General features: G+C 65.3%; 2 protein-coding genes across 3 annotated transcripts; both read left to right on the forward strand.

The window, feature by feature from the left end:
- Positions 1 to 1,412: 1,412 nt before the first annotated feature.
- LOC116436470 (SLAM family member 8-like) lies at positions 1,413 to 8,889 on the forward strand. Of its 2 annotated transcripts, XM_032093609.1 has the most exons (8): positions 1,413 to 1,973; positions 4,396 to 4,488; positions 5,080 to 5,421; positions 5,982 to 6,287; positions 6,374 to 6,493; positions 7,206 to 7,297; positions 7,613 to 7,770; positions 7,956 to 8,889. In XM_032093609.1, exons 1-7 carry the CDS (start codon positions 1,901 to 1,903, stop codon positions 7,760 to 7,762), a joined length of 1,176 nt encoding a protein of 391 aa, XP_031949500.1. In that variant the 5' UTR covers positions 1,413 to 1,900; the 3' UTR covers positions 7,763 to 7,770; positions 7,956 to 8,889. The 2 variants fall into 2 exon arrangements, with proteins under 2 accessions (XP_031949500.1, XP_031949501.1); XM_032093610.1 differs by lacking the exon at positions 4,396 to 4,488 and having other exon boundaries at positions 1,418 to 1,973.
- A 1,834-nt stretch (positions 8,890 to 10,723) lies between these two features.
- Positions 10,724 to 16,208, forward strand: LOC116436523. The gene is made up of 7 exons (XM_032093698.1): positions 10,724 to 10,917; positions 12,616 to 12,942; positions 14,025 to 14,288; positions 14,377 to 14,526; positions 15,044 to 15,135; positions 15,384 to 15,437; positions 16,078 to 16,208. Exons 1-6 carry the CDS (start codon positions 10,842 to 10,844, stop codon positions 15,420 to 15,422), a joined length of 948 nt encoding a protein of 315 aa, XP_031949589.1. The 5' UTR covers positions 10,724 to 10,841; the 3' UTR covers positions 15,423 to 15,437; positions 16,078 to 16,208.
- Positions 16,209 to 16,281: the final 73 nt, after the last annotated feature.

Genomic DNA, 16,281 nt, shown 5'->3' on the forward strand with positions numbered 1-16,281 from the left:
GGGTGGGAAGAGCCCCGAGCTCCCCTCCCGTGGGGAATTTCCAGGCCGGGCTCCTTCCCCCGAGCCCGGAGCGGGGATCCCAACGGGCTGGAACGCGGAAAAGCTCCGGGATGGAGGGGAGGAGGGGATGGATCCATCCCGGATCCCTCTGGGGGTGGGAACAGGGCTGGGGGAGAGCGGGAATTCCGCGATTCCCGCGTGAGGGGAACGCCGGGATGTCCGGGAATCGGGAACGTTCAGCCCGGAAAAGGAAAAGCTTTGGGGTGGCCTCGCTGGGGCCCTCCGGGAGCTGCAGGAAAAGTGGGAAGAGACAAATTCCAAGGGCCTGGAGTGCCAGGGAAAGGAGGGAACGGGTTCAGGGAGGAGGTTGGGACGGGATTTTGGGAATCAGTCCTTCCCTGGGAGGGTGGCCAGGCCCCGGGATCCCGTGGATTCCCCAGCCCTGGAAGTGCCCTGGGATCGTGGGAATGTCCCTGCCCCTGGAATTGGGGTATTTCCGCTCCTTCCCACCCAAATTATTCCAGGATTCCCTAAAACGCCATCACAGGATCCTGGCACATCCAGGATATTCCTGACCCTGGAAATGGACTCTTCCCTGGATCCTCCTTGGTTTTTCCTCGCTCTGATCCCGGTAAACACCCCCCCCCCCCAAAAAATCCCCATTCCCAACTTTTCTGCCTTGTTCCACTTTGGGATCCCTAAATTCCTTTGGAATCAGTTCCAGTTCTCCTTCCGGGAATCCTCTCCGTCCCCGCCCTGGTGGAAGGGAGCAGCAGAATTCCTCCGGGGATGGGGGAACATCCAGAACTTTCCATCCCGGCTTCTCCCCCGGAGCGGGATCCCGCTCTTCCCGTGGCTTTTCCTCCCTGGAACTGGACGGGGAACGCTCCGCTCCCTCCCATTTGTCCCGTCAGCGAAATTCCAGCGGTTTTATTCCCGCCTCAAACGCCTCGTTAACCCTTAATTGCTGTTAATTAACCCTTCGCTGGTGGGCAGGACCTCTCCGTTCCAGGCGCATCCCGTTTTTCCCGGAGTTCGGTCGGGATGAGAGGAGGGAAAAAGGGGGATCCTGAAGGGATTCGGGGCGCCCAAAAACTCCTGGCTGCCCCAAAAAAAAAAAAGACTTTTTGGGACACCTGGATGCTCCTTGCCCTTTTCGGGAATCCCGCTGGAAGCTGCTCCAGGGAAAAAAGCTGGGATTAACCCCTTGGATGCCAATTCCCGCTGTCCGTGCAGCTTCGGAGACCCCAACCCCGCCGCGGATCCTCTTTTCCCCCTTTCCCTCCAAAATCCCTATTTTCCACCGGGAATTCAATCCCAAATAAATCCGCGACTCCCAAATCCCGGCTGGGAGAGCTCGGGGTGGGGGGCTTTTCCCGCATTCCCAAGGGTGGAAAAAAACGCCGCGGGAGCATCCGGAGGGAGGAATTTTGGCAGCTCCGGCGCCGCTTTTCCCAACCCTTCCTGATCCACCGCAGCTCCTCAGGCGCCGCTTTCCTGCCCGCGGGAAGGGTGGGAACACCCCAGGACCGGGCTGGGAAGCGCTCTGGGATCCCGGGAAGTTGCTTTTCCAGGCGTTTTTCCAGGCCAGCGGGAGCTTTGGCAGGGCCGTGCCCGGCGCCGCCGCCGTTAATCCGGGCACTGATCCCGGCTGATGCCGCAGGGTCGGGGGTCACCGGCAGCCCCCGCCATACTGCCGGCATTCCCGGCTTTCCCTCCAGCCCCATTCCCGGCTTTTTGGCCCATGGGAAGCGCATCCCGCTGAGCCCGCGATGCTCCGCACCCCGCGGCTCGCCGCGGCGCCGGGGTGGTCGCTCCTCCTTCCTCCCTCTCCTCGCTCCTCCGGCCGCTGATTCCTCCTCTCGCTCCAAGGCTGAGCGGATTCCCGGGGAAAAAAAACATGGAGCGGGAATTGCCCCGGAGCAAATCCCGGCTGCCCTCGCTGCTCCTGGCGCTGCTGGGGCTCGGCCCAGGTGAGTGAGGGGCGACCCCGAAGCCGCGGGACTCGCCTGGGATTTAGGGGTGGGGGGGCTGCGCGACCCCATCCCGCCTCTCCCGGATCCCTGCTGGGGTTTGGGATGCTGGATCCAGAGGGTTTGGAATCCCTCCCCCCCACCACGGTTTTGGGGTTGTTTTTTTTGGGGGGGGGGGGGGCTGCGATTTTTGCCCCGGAGCCCCCCGGGATCCGCCCGGGAAGGGAAGCGGCTCCTTACGTAAAGCAGGAGCGCGGAATCCCCTTAATTCCCGGCGTGCTAATCCCAAACATTCCATAATTCCCGTAAAACCCTCCGATTCCTCCAGGAAAGCGCCTAATCGGACAGGCGGATTAATTACGGGGCGGCGGGGTTAATTTGCCTAATGATTCCTTGGCCTCGCGAGCGGGATGGGGCTGTGCCCACGAGGTGATGCCCCCCCCCCCCCCCCAAAAAAAAAAATCTGCCTCGGAAAGGTGGGAAAAACCCGAATTCCCACGTTTTGGAGCGCTCCAGCGGCTTTCTGGGATGCGAACGATTCCAGCTCGGAGCGTGGGGAGCGGGGGAGGACGAGGAAAAGCAGAACCAGGCGCAGGGTGAAGAAACTCGGGGTTAAAAGCGAGCCTGGAGTTGGGCTTTTTGGGGGTTTTTAGGGGGGGATTTGAGGCTCGGGATGGGTTAATCCAAGTGCCGGGAGCATGGATGGATCCTTCTTTTCCTTCTCCCTCCCCTCCCCGGCTCCTGCCGCGCTCTCGGGGCTGCGGGAGAGCCTCGTGTTCCAAAAAAAAAAAAAAAAAAAAAATCTGGGATAAACAGGATGAGCCGGGGAGGCGCTGGGCACGGGAGGCCTGGGCAGCAACCCCGCGCCTCTCCCGGCCCCGAACCCCCCCGGCCCCGAATCCCGGCGTGGGAAAAGTGAGAAAACTCCCGGGGAACGATGAGGGAGCCCTTGGGGGCTGCAGCTCCTGGGGGGAAACGCGGTGGTCGAGGGATGGATCCCATCGGGAGAGGGATGGATGGATCCCATCGGGAAAGGGATGGATCCCATCGGGAGAGGGATGGATGGATCCCAAAGGGGAGGGAGGGATGGATCCCATCGGGAGAGGGATGGATGGATCCCATCGGGAAAGGGATGGATCCCATCGGGGAGGGATGGATGGATTCCGTCGGGAGGGGGATGGATCCCAATTGGGGGGATGGATCCCATCGGGGGAGGGAGGGATGGAGATTCCAGCGGGGAAAATGAGGAAAAGGAGCTGCCCGAGCTGCTCCGGGAGGATCCCGAGGGGATTTTGGAAGCCTCCCCCAGCCCCTTTTTGCTCTCAGCATCCTCCCCTCCAGCCGGGTGATGCTTCACCCCCCCCCCAAAAAAAAAAACTTCGCCGCGAGCGCTCAGAATTCCCTCGGCTTTTAAGATCGGGCTGGAAAAGCAGGAACCAAGCCCGGGATAAGCGGGGTCAGAGCTCCCAAAAAACCTCCGGGAGACGCTGGAAGCGCTTTAGGAAGAGGAGCAAAGAGGCGGCGGCTCCTCCCGGGGGGGTTTTAAACCCCGGCCGCAGCTCCCGCGGGCACAAGGACGGCAGGGAGGGGACACCGGGAGCGTCCCCGAGGCCGGCAGGAGCCGTCCCATCCCGGGTGGAGCCGCCGATCCCAAAATTCCAGCGCCGTGCGTGGGATTGGGAGAGAAGGGGGGGGTTGGGGGGGATGTTCCCGGTGGCGGAGGGGCGTGGGGGGGGCGCGGGGGCCGCGGGTGGCGCAGGTGACAGCTTGGGAGGAGGAGGGAGCTGCCAGGAGCGGGGGAGGCGGCGCCGAGCGGCTCCTGGCATCGGGAATTTTTCCAGCGAGATGCCAGGGAAAAAAAAAAAAAAAAAAAAAAAAAAAAAAAACCAAAAAAAACAACCGATCCCAACTCCAACCCCGGTGGCGGGGGAGGCTCAGATGGAGGGGCTGGAGCTGCCCCTGGGAGCCGCGGGATGAGGCTCCATCCCGAGATTTTGGGGGTTCCGTCCCTGCCTGGAGCTCCCGAGCGGCTCCTGGCATCGGGAATTTCGCAGGGAGCTCGGGCTGCTCCTAAAAACACCAAACCCCAAATCGCAGCGGGGGAGGCTCAGATGGAGGGGCCGGAGCTGCCCCTGGGAGCCGCTGGATGAGGCTCCATCCCAGTGGGAATCACCAATCCCACAGGATTTTGGGACTCTGTCCCTGCCTGGAGCTCCCGAGCGGCTCCCGGCATCGGGAATTTTGCAGAAACGCTGCCCGAAAAACCCCAAATGTTTCTCTTTCTGCCCGGAGGAGTCGCTGGGCTGAAGCCGGAGCTGCATCCCGGCGGGAATCCCGCGCATCCCGCAGGATTTCGGGGTTCCGTCCCGACCCCGACCCCTTATCTCTCTCCCCGCCCTAAACCCTTACCGGTTTTCCGCAGGGCTCTTGCAGGAGGCGCGGTTTGAGGCGGACAATGAGGTTTTGGAGATGCTGGCTGGGAATTCCACCCAGTCTCTCCTGGAGCGTTGTTCTGGTGAGAGCCCCGAGTTCAGATGGGGCCGCGACCCCAAATCTGAACCCGTAGTTAGAATTCACCGTTTTGGCCGATTTTCCCCCCCAAAACCGCTGTCCGTTCCTTCTCTTTTTTCGAGGCTCGCAAGCCCCACATCTGAACCCGTTGTTAGTTTTCACCTTTTTAAGCAATTTTTTCCCCCAAAACCGCTCTTTCCCTTTCTTTTCTCGACGCTCGCAGGCCCCACATTGAACCCGTAAATAATTCACCTTTTTTGGCTGATTTTCCCCCCAAAACCGCCGTTTTTCCCCTCTCCTTTCTTTGAGACCCGTAGTTAATGCACCTTTTTTGGCTGATTTTCCCCCCAAAACCGCCGTTTTTCCCCTCTCCTTTTTTTGAGACCCGTAAATAATTCACCTTTTTTTGGCCGATTTTCCCCCCCAAAAACGCCGTTTTTTTGAGGATTCCCCGCTCGCAAACCGCTCCAAAACCAGGCAACGCTGCTTTGAGGAGGCTCCTTCTCCACCCCGCCTGTCCCCGCGAGGGTCCCGCCGCCCCCCGCCCGTGTCCCCAGCCTGTCCCCCACCCCTCGGTGACACTTTTCTGTCGCAGAGCTGCTCTTCGGCCAAGCCCGGGCTCAACCCCGCCAGGTCAACGGCGTCCTGGGGGGGTCCGTGCTGCTGTCGCCGGCTCTGCCCCCCAACAAGACGGTCAAGGAGATCGAGTGGAGCTTCTCCGGTGGCACCGGGGCCACCATCCAGGTGGCCGAGTTCGGCCCCGGCGGCTTCGACCGCCCCGATCCCAAGGATCGCTTCGGGAAGAGGTTGGAGATGTACAACGAGACGGCGCTGAGGATCCGGGACCTGCAGAGGGGCGACAGCGGCGTTTTTGGGGCCAGGATTAAGATGCAGCCGGCGCTGGTGGATGATCAGTCCTTCAACCTTTCGGTCTACGGTGCGTGCGTGGGCGCAAGAGGGGTGAAAAGTCCCGAGTGGGGGAATTAAATCCGGGTTTGGGTGGGGGAACTGAGGAAAATGGGGTTGGAGGGGGGACTAAAGAGCTCTGAATGTGAGAGTGGGTCCATTTACAGGTGGGGAAACTGAGGCACGGAGCAAGGATGGGGTTGGAGGGGGAAGAGAAAGTCCCGGGTGTGAAAATTAATCCCTTTTTTGGGACGGGGAAACTGAGGCACGGAGCCAAAAATGGGGGGTGAGGGTGAACAAAAAGCCCCGAATAGGAAATTTCATCCCTTTTGAGGTGGGGAAACCGAGGCACGGAGCAAAAATTCCCATCATTAGAGTAATTATAACCCCCCCAAGCTCTGCCGAGGGGGTGCTTTGAGGGTCGCGGTGCCACCGGGGTGGCATCGAGGTGGCCAAAGCCCTGTGCCCGGTGACAGAGTCGGTGCCCAGCTCCCCAGCGGGGGCGGTTTAAGGGTCACGGTGCCATCAGGGCGCCATCAGGGTGCCATCTGGGTGGCACCCGGGTGGCATCACCCCTGTGCCCGCTGACAGAGTCGGTGCCCAGCCCCCGGACCCGCAGCCAGCTGCTGGCCAGCACCGTGGAGTGGTGCAACCTCACCCTGCAGTGCCAGGGCGCCGGCAAAGGCGCCGTCAACGTCACCTGGAAGCGCGACAGCCTCACCTGGGGCAGCCCCGGCGAGCTGGGCACCGACCGCCACCAGCTGTCCCCCGACGGCACCACCCTGCGAGTGGCACTGCCACCCACGGCCGCCAATGTCACCTACGCCTGCACCGTCAGCAACCCCGCCGACCACAAGGTCGCCCTGTTCGACCTGCAGGCCCTGTGCCAGGGCGGAGGTGAGAGCCCGGGCAGCTCGCCCGAGGGCCGGGGGCGACCCGAGGGGCTGGCGCGGCTCACGGTGCCACCCTCTGCCGCCTGCCAGGGGGACAGTCGGCCTTCTCCAAGTCGGGGTACATCGTGCTCACGCTCATCCTGGTGGCCGTGAGCCTGGGCGGAGCCTTCTGGTGCTGGAGGATGAACAGCGGCAAGGCGGCGGATCCAGGTGCGGAGATGCCCGAATTCCCCGCGGGGCTGTTTTCCCCTTTTTTCCTGGTTCTCCGTTTCCCTGGTTTTCCCGCTTTCCCGTCTCCTCGTTGTCCTGTTTCCCTGTTTTCCCCTTTTCCCCATTTCCCTGTTTGCCCGATTTCCCATCTTTCTCGTTTCCCCATTTTTCCACTTTCCCATTTTCCCCGTTTCCCCGTTTCCCCGCTTTCCCTGGTTCCCCATTTCCCTGGTTTTCCCGCTTTCCCGTCTCCTCGTTGTCCTGTTTCCCTGTTTGCCCGATTTCCCATTTTTCTCGTTTCCCCGTTTCCCCATTTTTCCACTTTCCCATTTCCCTGTTTTCCCGATTTCCTATTTCCCCGTTTCCCCCTTTCCCCCCTTTCCCAGTTTTCCCATTTTCCCCTTTCCCCCATTTCCCTGTTTGCCCGATTTCCCAGTTTTCACGTTTCCCCATTTTTCCACTTTCCCATTTTCCCTGTTTTCCCGATTTCCCCCTTTCCCCCTTTCCCAGTTTTCCCGATTTCCCCGTTTCCCCCTTTCCCAGTTTTCCCATTTTCCCCTTTCCCCCCTTTCCCTGTTTTCCCATTTTCCCCATTTTTCCCGTTTTCCCCGTTTTTTCCCCATTTTCCCTGCCACCCCGCCGCGCTGAGGTGACCGTCTCCCTGGGTTTTTTCCCATGGATTTTCCCACTTTTCCGTGGGTTTTCCCCGCAGCCGCCACGCCCACGGTGCCGGCCGAGGAGAGCCCCGCGGAGCCCCAGTACAGCGACATCGTCTGCAGGAGCCCCCCCGAGGGCAACGACCAGGTCGGGCCCCCCCGGGGATCCCCAAAATCCGGGAGAGGATCCCCAAAAACCGCGGGAGGGTCCCCAAAACCCGGGAGGATCCCCAAAAACCGTGGGAGTCCCCAAAGACTGTGGGAGTCCCCAGAACCCGGGGGGGGACCCCAAAAACCGGCAGGGGTCCCCAAAAAGCCGCCCCAAAAACCGCGGGGATCCCCAAAAACCGGGAGGGTCCCCAAAAACCGTGGGGGCCCCACCCGCGGCCACCCCACAGGATTTAGGGTTGGGGTTTCGCCCCATCCCTCAGCGGCCCCCCCGCCCCAAATTTTGTCCCCACAGGGTCCCAGCCCCCCCGAAGCCCCCCAGGAGCCCAGCGAGACCCAAAAAGCAGAACCCCAAAAAGAAGAGGCCGCAGCCCCAAAATCCCCCCCGGGGGGCGGCGAGCAGGGCCAGAGACCCCCAGAGGACACGGCCGAGGAGGTGACATAGGGCCGCAGGTGAGGGGCCCCAAAAAGGGACCTTGGGGGGACCCCAAACGAGCCGGGGTTAAAGGGCTGGGCGGGGCGGGGGGGCTGTCCCTAAAAGGGGATTTGAGGGCTGGTGTGGGGGGCTGCCCCCAAAAGTCACCGGCGCCGGGGTCTCCTCCCTTTTTGGGGACAAGAACGGGGTCTCTGTCCCGCAGGCCCCGCAGCGCCGGAGCTCCGGGATCTCCTGGAAGGGCTGTCAGAGTGCGTCGTGTGCCAAACCCCAACCGAATCCCAAATCCAGCGCCCCAATTCCGGCTCCGGCCGCGGGAGGAGCCCCCTCGGCACCGGAGCCCCCTCGGCCCCACCACCAGACGGACTTTTCCCTCCCTTCCCACCCCAAAATCCTCGGGTTTCTCCCCAGTTCCCTGCCTGAAGCCCCCCGAGACTGCTTTGGGGAGGGGGATCCCGGCCAGAGGTGGCACTGGGGGGTCCCTGCGCGGTCCCCGCGGGTTTTGGGCTGTGGGGATGCCCTCGGCCCCACAACCGAACGGACTTTTCCCCACTCCCCACCCCAAAATCCTCGGGTTTCTCCCCAGTTCCCTGCCTGAAGCCCCCCGAGACTGTTTTGGGGAGGGGGATCCCGGCCAGAGGTGGCACTGGGGGTGGCACTGGGGGGGGTCCCCGGGTGTTCCCCGCGAGTTTTGGGATGCTCCGGGATGCGAGAAAATTCGGGACTCGCCCGCCAGGCGCGGCTGTCACCGGGGTGGGGACACCGCGGAGGGCACGGGGACATCCCCTGGCCCGGCGGGGACACAGCGAGCCCCCCCCGTGGGCACAGACGGCACCTGGGGGGGCACAGGGACCCCCTCCAGCCCTCCGGGGTGCCGCAGGGTGGGGAGGGGACGCGGGGCGGGGGTGGCACCGGCGTGTCCGCCCCGCGTCCCCGCCCTGGGGTGGCACCTGCGGGGACACAGAAGGGACCGGCGCCACCACGGAGCGCACCCCCCCTCCCCTCCCCTCGCTGTCGCACGTGTCGCCCGCGCACTGTCGCGACAGAGGGGGGCGTGCACTGTCGCGACACCGCCCGTGTGTGTCCCGCACCCCCCGCCCGCGGGCGGAACAACGAGCAAATAAATGTTGGTGACGTCAGCGGGAGGAGCCGGGGGCGGACGGGGAGGGGCGGGCAGGTGTGAATGGGGTGAGTGTGCAAGGGGTGGGCGAGGGGTGGGCAAGAGGTGGGCGAGGGGTGGGCGAGGGGTGGGCAAGGGGTGTTCGGGTGCGCTCGGGGTGCGCTCGGGGTGCGCTCGGGTACGCTCGGGGTGCGCTCGGGGTGTGCGCTCGTGTGCGTTCGGGAGCGCTCGGGTGCGTTCGGGAGCGCTCGGGAAGCGCTCGTGTGCGCTCGGGGAGCGCTCGGGGTGCGCTCGGGGAGCGCTCGTGTGCGCTCGGGAGCGCTCGGGAGCGCTCGGGGTGCGCTCAGGTGTGTCCCAGGTTCGGGCCACGCCCGGTTCGGGCCACGCCCGGTTCGGGCCGTGCCAGGTTCGGGCCGTGCCAGGTTCGGGCCATCGGCGCATCCCGGGGCCGGGGACACAGAACCGCCCGTTTCACGTGAGGCGCATCCCCAGGGCGGCCTCCAGCACCAGCCCGGCTCCAGGACCCCAACCAGGACAGCCCCGACCCCCACCAGGACAGCCCTGACCCCCAACCAGGACAGCCCCGACCCCCAACCAGGACAGCCCTGACCCCCAACCAGGACACCCCCGACCCCAACCAGGACAGCCCCGACCCCCAACCAGGACACCCCCGACCCCCAACCAGGACACCCCCGACCCCAACCAGGACACCCCCGACCCCAACCAGGACAGTCCTGACCCCAACCGGGACACCCCCGACCCCCACCAGAACAGCCCCGACCCCCAACCAGGACACCCCCGACCCCCACCAGGACAGTCCTGACCCCCACCAGGACACCCCCGACCCCCACCAGAACAGCCCCGACCCCCACCAGAACAGCCCCGACCCCAACCAGGACACCCCCGACCCCAACCAGGACAGCCCCGACCCCCACCAGGACAGCCCCGACCCCAACCAGGACAGCCCTGACCCCCACCAGGACAGTCCTGACCCCCACCAGGACAGCCCCGACCCCCAACCAGGACAGCCCCGACCCCAACCAGGACAGCCCCGACCCCCAACCAGGACACCCCCGACCCCAACCAGGACACCCCCGACCCCCATCAGGACACCCCCGACCCCCACCAGGACAGCCCTGACCCCAACCAGGACAGTCCTGACCCCAACCAGGACAGCCCCGACCCCCACCAGGACACCCCCGACCCCCATCAGGACACCCCCGACCCCAACCAGGACAGCCCCGACCCCAACCAGGACAGTCCTGACCCCCACCAGGACAGCCCTGACCCCCACCAGGACAGCCCCGACCCCCAACCAGGACACCCCCGACCCCAACCAGGACACCCCCGACCCCCACCAGGACAGCCCCGACCCCAACCAGGACAGTCCTGACCCCCACCAGGACAGCCCCGACCCCAACCAGAACAGCCCCGACCCCCACCAGAACAGCCCCGACCCCCACCAGAACAGCCCCGACCCCAACCAGGACAGCCCTGACCCCCACCAGGACAGTCCTGACCCCAACCAGGACACCCCCGACCCCTCAGGCCCCCCCTCCTTTAACTCCCAGCCAGCCCCCCCCGCTCTGTGTCCCACCTTGGGGACAAAGGTGGCACCTGCTCCGCGGCCAGCGCAGCTGTCGCTTATTTGACACAAGCCCGGAGCACCATCTGCCTCCTTCCTCCTCCCCTTCCCCCTTCCCCTTTCCCCTTCCCTTTCCCCTTTTTCCGCCCCCGATCCCCGCTGGAAAACCAGGGCTGGGCCCCGGCGTTCTGGGACTCGCCCTCCGAGCGGCCCCCGGAGCGGCAGGGACAGCCCCCCCCGGCCCTCCCCGGCTCCCCCCGGCTCCCCCCGGCCCTCCCCGCATTGTCGCCACCCGCCCCGAGTGGCTTCGCCGTGCTCCGGGTGCGCTCTGGGCGCTCGCCTTCCCTTCCTGGAGCTCCGCTCGGGGCTCCGCGCTCGCCGGGGACATGGGGACACGCCCGGGCCACCCGCGCGTCCCCGGCCCTGTCCCCCGGCTGGTGGCCCTGCTCCTCGGCGTGGCAGGTGGGTCAGGGATGCGACGGGACGGGCGAGCCGCCAGGGAATCCCGGCTTTTCCCAACCGCCCGACTCCCCGATTTTAGCGAAAAAAACCCGAGTTTTGGGGCGCCTCGGAGGTGATGGGGACAGAGGCGGCAGCGCGGGGTTGGGTCCTGGGTGGGAAATGGGGAAGTAAAGGGGATTTGGGGGGGAAAAGCAGGGATTCGCCACGGGATTCGGCTTTTCCCAACCTCCCGACTCCCGCTTTTAGCAAAAAAACCCAAGTTTTGGGTGCTTTGGAGGTGGTGGGGACAGAGCCGGGAGTGTGGGTGGGAAATGGTGTGTGTGGGGGGGGAATTAAAGGAGATTTTGGGGTGAGAAACTGGGATTCGCTGCGGGATTCAGCTTTTCCCAACCTCCTGATTCCCGTTTTTAGCAAAAAACCCGAGTTTTGGGGGGCCTCGGAGGTGCTGGGGACAGAGCCGGCAGCGCGGGGCTGGGAAATGGGGCCGGGGGGGGAATTAGAGGAGATGTTTTTGGGGGAAAACAGGGATCCTTGGGTACCCTGGGACCTCTCCCCCCCCCTCCCCCAGCTCGGTCAAGCCGCCGTTGGAAAAGGGAAAAGGAATTTTGGCAAATTTGGGACAACTCCAGACCGAAATCCGTGGCGGGAGGTGGAAGAGGGAGGCCCAAGGCCGCTCCCTCCCCGAAACCCTCGGCGGGGGGCCGGGAATTGCATCCCGAAACCCTCGGAAAAACCCTGGATGGGCTCCAGGAACGCGCGCAGGAGGGGGGGGGGGTGGTGTGAGATTTGAAATTCTGACATTTTTTAACCGAATCCGCGAGCGCCGCGGGTGCTCCTGAGCCGCCGAGATGTGGCTGGGGGTCCCCGAACGCGTCCCCTGCCCCCCGGCGCGGGGATGGCGGCTTCGCCTCCGCCTCGGGGCCGCTCCGGGGCTGCGGTTTCATCGCTGTCGCCGTCGCTGTCGCCTCGCCTTCCTCCCCTGCAAACCAAAGCGGCTGCGGAGAGCGAGAGCGGGGCCGGCCCCGGGCGCACCGAACGTGGGAGCGCCGTCCCCTCGCTGTCCCTTTGTCACCTCCCCCCCCGCCCGCCCCCGGCGCCCTGCGGGGTCTGGGGGCTCAGAGGGGCGGGAGGGGCTCGTTGTCCCCCCCGGGAATGAGGAGGGAGCGGCCCTGGGGGGTCCTTGGGGACGTGGCCCGAAGGTCCGGCCGGGTTTGGGTGGGGACAGCGGCCCCTGACCGGTCCCTGTGGTGGGGATGGCGCGTGTGGGGGGACAGCGGGGGACATTTCCCCGACCCCGGGGGTGGCACCTGATCCTTGGGGACGTTTCCCGAAGGTTTAACCCTCAACCTGCCCGGGTTTAGCCCCATTTGGGCACAGCCCCAATGCGGAAAGCGTCCCCTGTTCGTCCCTATCACGTGTGGGGTGACAGGGGGTGACATCCCCCCGGTGCCGCGGGTGTTCCCAGCCCCGCGGGTGCTCCCAGGCTGCCGGGAACGCTGCCGGGATTGGGGCTGCATGTGGGATTTCCATGAATCATCCCATGACTAAAGCGCCGGTGGGCAGCTGCCCACGGGGGGCTCCTCGGGGCGGGGGGAGGATTTGGGGTGGGCTGGGGGGAAGGGGAATGGGGGGGTCCTGGGGGAGGGAATGGGGGGTCCTGGGGGTCTCCGTCCTCCAGAGCCTCCCTGTCGTGCCCAGGTGCTGTGGCCACCGAGCCCCGGCAGGTGAGCAGCGTCCTGGGGGAATCCGTGGTGTTTTCTCTGGATTTGTCCCACAACGAGACCGTGAAGAAGCTCGAGTGGACCTTTAGAGGTGACACCGGTGCCACCATCCTCGTGGCCGAGGTCACTGCCGGTAAATTCCACCGCCCCGACCCCGGGGACCGTTTTGGGGACAGGTTGGAGATGAACGAGACGGCGCTGAGGATCAAGGTGCTGGAGAGGGGCGATTGTGGGATCTACCAAGCTCGGATTCGGCTGTACCTGGCGCTGGTGGCGGATCAATCCTTCAACCTCTCCCTCTACGGTGGGTGCGGGAGGTCCAGATCCCCCAGATCCAGGAGATCCCGCATTCCTGGGCCCAGGGATGGATTTAGGGCCGCGGTGGGACCATCCCGTGCCGATCCCACACTCCCAGAGCCGGGGGTGCGTTTAGGACCCCGGGGATGGATTTAGGATCCCGGCAGGTCCATCCTGTGCCGATCCCACACTCCCAGAGCCGGGGGTGCGTTTAGGACCCCGGGGATGGATTTAGGATCCCGGCAGGTCCATCCTGTGCCGATCCCACACTCCCAGAGCCGGGGGTGGGTTTAGGGCCCCGGGGATGGATTTAGGGCCCCGGTGGGACCATCCTGTGCCGATCCCACACTCCCGGAGCCGGGGGTGGGTTTAGGACCCCGGGGATGGATTTAGGGCCCCGGTGGGACCATGCCGTGCCGATCCCACACTCCCGGAGCCGGGGGTGGGTTTAGGACCCCGGGGATGGATTTAGGATCCCGGCAGGTCCATCCCGTGCCGATCCCACACTCCCGGAGCCGGGGGTGGGTTTAGGACCCCGGGGATGGATTTAGGGCCCCGGTGGGACCATGCCGTGCCGATCCCACACTCCCGGAGCCGGGGGTGGGTTTAGGACCCCGGGGATGGATTTAGGATCCCGGCAGGTCCATCCCGTGCCGATCCCACACTCCCGGAGCCGGGGGTGGGTTTAGGACCCCGGGGATGGATTTAGGGCCCCGGTGGGACCATGCCGTGCCGATCCCACACTCCCGGAGCCGGGGGTGGGTTTAGGACCCCAGCCGATCCCGCACTCCCGGACCCGGGGGTGGATTTCCGGACCCAGGGGTGATTTAGGCTCCCGGCAGGTCCATCCCACTCCACCCCGCACTCCCGGAGCCGGGGGTGGGTTTAGGACCCCCGCCGATCCCACACTCCCGGACCGGGGATTTGCGGGCGCTGGGAAAAGGGGAGCAGAAGCCGCGTCTGTGCCGTGGATTTTCCGGCGTTTCTGACAAACCGCGAGTCCCTCCCTGCGCCCTCCGCTGTCGTCGCGGTGTCACCGCGGTGTCGCCGGCTCGGGTGTGACCGACACGGCGCTCGCACCCCCGGCAGAGCCCCTGTCGGAGCCCGAGATCCGAATCCAGCGGCGAGCCCTCACCTCCCAGGAATGCAACCTGACCGTGCGGTGCCAGGTGCCGGCGGGCAGCGGTGCCGAGGTCACCTGGCAGCCACGGGGACACCTCTGCGGGGACAGCCAGACCCTGTGCCTGTCCCTGCCTGCCACCGCCTCCAGCTCCAGCTACACCTGCGTGGCCGGGAATGACATCCAGAGGCGGACTGCCGCCATCCACACGGGAATTCTGTGCCGCCCGCAGGGTAAAACCTCCCCCCCCCCCGCCCCCGGACTCCATCTGAGCCCGCAGCGGGGTCCTGGTGGCCACCAAGGGTTGCGTGTCCCCTGCAGGTGACAGGGACGGGCTGAGGGTCCTGTTCTGCCTGGGGTTTGTGGCCCTGGGCGTGGGAGCGGCTGGAATCGCCTGGATCCGGAGGAGAAAAAGGAGGAAAAAAGCTGCGGGAAGTGGGCACGGCTCGGCTCGGGATGGCCCCGACGGAGGTGGGGAAAGGGAGAAGGGAAAAGGGGGAAGAGGTGGGAAAAGGGGATCTGGGAAAGGGGGAGGCGACTTTTCCCTTCGTTTGGGAAAATCCCTCGTGGAAAGGGCGGCCAGGCCCTGGGAGGGGCTGCCCAGAGAGGGTTGGAGTGGCCATCCCTGGAGGTGTCCGAGGGATCCCTGGAGGTGTCCGGGGGATCCCTGGAGGTGTCCGAGGGATCCCTGGAGGTGTCCGGGGGATCCCTGGAGGTGTCCGGGGGCTCCCTGGAGGTGTCCGAGAGATCCCTGGAGGTGTCCGGGGGATCCCTGGAGGTGTCCGAGGGATCCCTGGAGGTGTCCGGGGGATCCCTGGAGGTGCCCGAGGGATCCCTGGAGGTGTCCGGGGGATCCCTGGACATCGGTCTGGGGACCGGACACAGCTTAGACTGGGGGATCCTGGAGCTCTTTCCCAACCTCGGGAACTCCAGGATTCGGGGATTTGGGGATTCCAGGGCGGCTCCATCCCTGCTCTTCCCCCGACAGCCGCCCTCGCCCCCTGCCCCAGCCAGGACCCCTCCCCGGAGGTGGAGTACGCGCAAATCCAGAGGAGGATCCCGCGGGAACCGCAGGAGCGGGTGAGCTTTGGGACGAATTCCGCTCCTTTTGGGAACAAATCCAAGCTTCTGGAAGTCCCTCCGTGTCCCCGATGTCCCCTGATCCAGGGCTGCCGTCCCTTCCCCATCCCCATCTCCCCGGAATTCCGACCTCCTCCTGTTTTCCTGGGCTGGGAGGGGCCTTTTCCAGGGGCCCCACGGTTGTCCCCAAGGGCTGGTGGCTCCGAAAAGGGGGGGGACACGACCTCTTTTGTGTCCCCAAACCGCAGGACAACCCCACAACCATCTACAGCCTGCTGCAGGCGTGAGCCGGGCGGCTCCAGGTGAGTCCCAGGTGGCTCCTGTCAGCCCCAGCCGTGTCCCCAAAGTGTCCCCACCCCGCTCCGAGCTCCAGCCGGGCCCTGCCAGCCCCAGCCGTGTCCCCAAAGTGTCCCCAGGTGGCTCCTGCCAGCCCCAGCCGGGTCCCCAAAGTGTCCCCACCCCACTCTGAGCCCCAGGTAGCTCCTGCCAGCCCCAGCCGTGTCCCCAAAGTGTCCCCACCCCGCTCCGAGCCCCAGCCGGGTCCTGCCAGCCCCAGCCGTGTCCCCAAAGTGTCCCCAGGTGGCTCCTGCCAGCCCCAGCCGTGTCCCCAAAGTGTCCCCAGGTGGCTCCTGCCACCTCCAGCCGTGTCCCCAGAGTGTCCCCAGGTGGCTCCTGCCAGCCCCAGCCGTGTCCCCAAAGTGTCCCCAGGTGGCTCCTGCCAGCCCCAGCCGTGTCCCCAGAGTGTCCCCAGGTGGCTCCTGCCAGCCCCAGCCGTGTCCCCAAAGTGTCCCCAGGTGGCTCCTGCCAGCCCCAGCCGGGTCCCCAAAGTGTCCCCAGGTGGCTCCTGCCAGTCCCAGCCGTGTCCCCAAAGTGTCCCCAGGTGGCTCCTGCCAGCCCCAGCCGGGTCCCCAAAGTGTCCCCACCCCGCTTTGCCCCCCTCAGGACCCCGGACAGGAGTGGCCACTGCGGAGTGAGGGACACTGGTGTCACCCCCAGGATGTCACCTCGTGTTCCCCAATCCCACTTTTTGTAGGATCGTTCCTGACTCCAATAAAAAGCAGGGAATGGTGAAACCGGCGCTGGATTTATTTGGGGTCAAAGCCGGGGGGTGTTTTGGGGTGGGTTTGGGGAGGTATTTGGGGCTGG

Source organism: Corvus moneduloides, chromosome 29 (genome assembly GCF_009650955.1).
Source record: "Corvus moneduloides isolate bCorMon1 chromosome 29, bCorMon1.pri, whole genome shotgun sequence".
Lineage (NCBI taxonomy): Eukaryota > Metazoa > Chordata > Aves > Passeriformes > Corvidae > Corvus > Corvus moneduloides.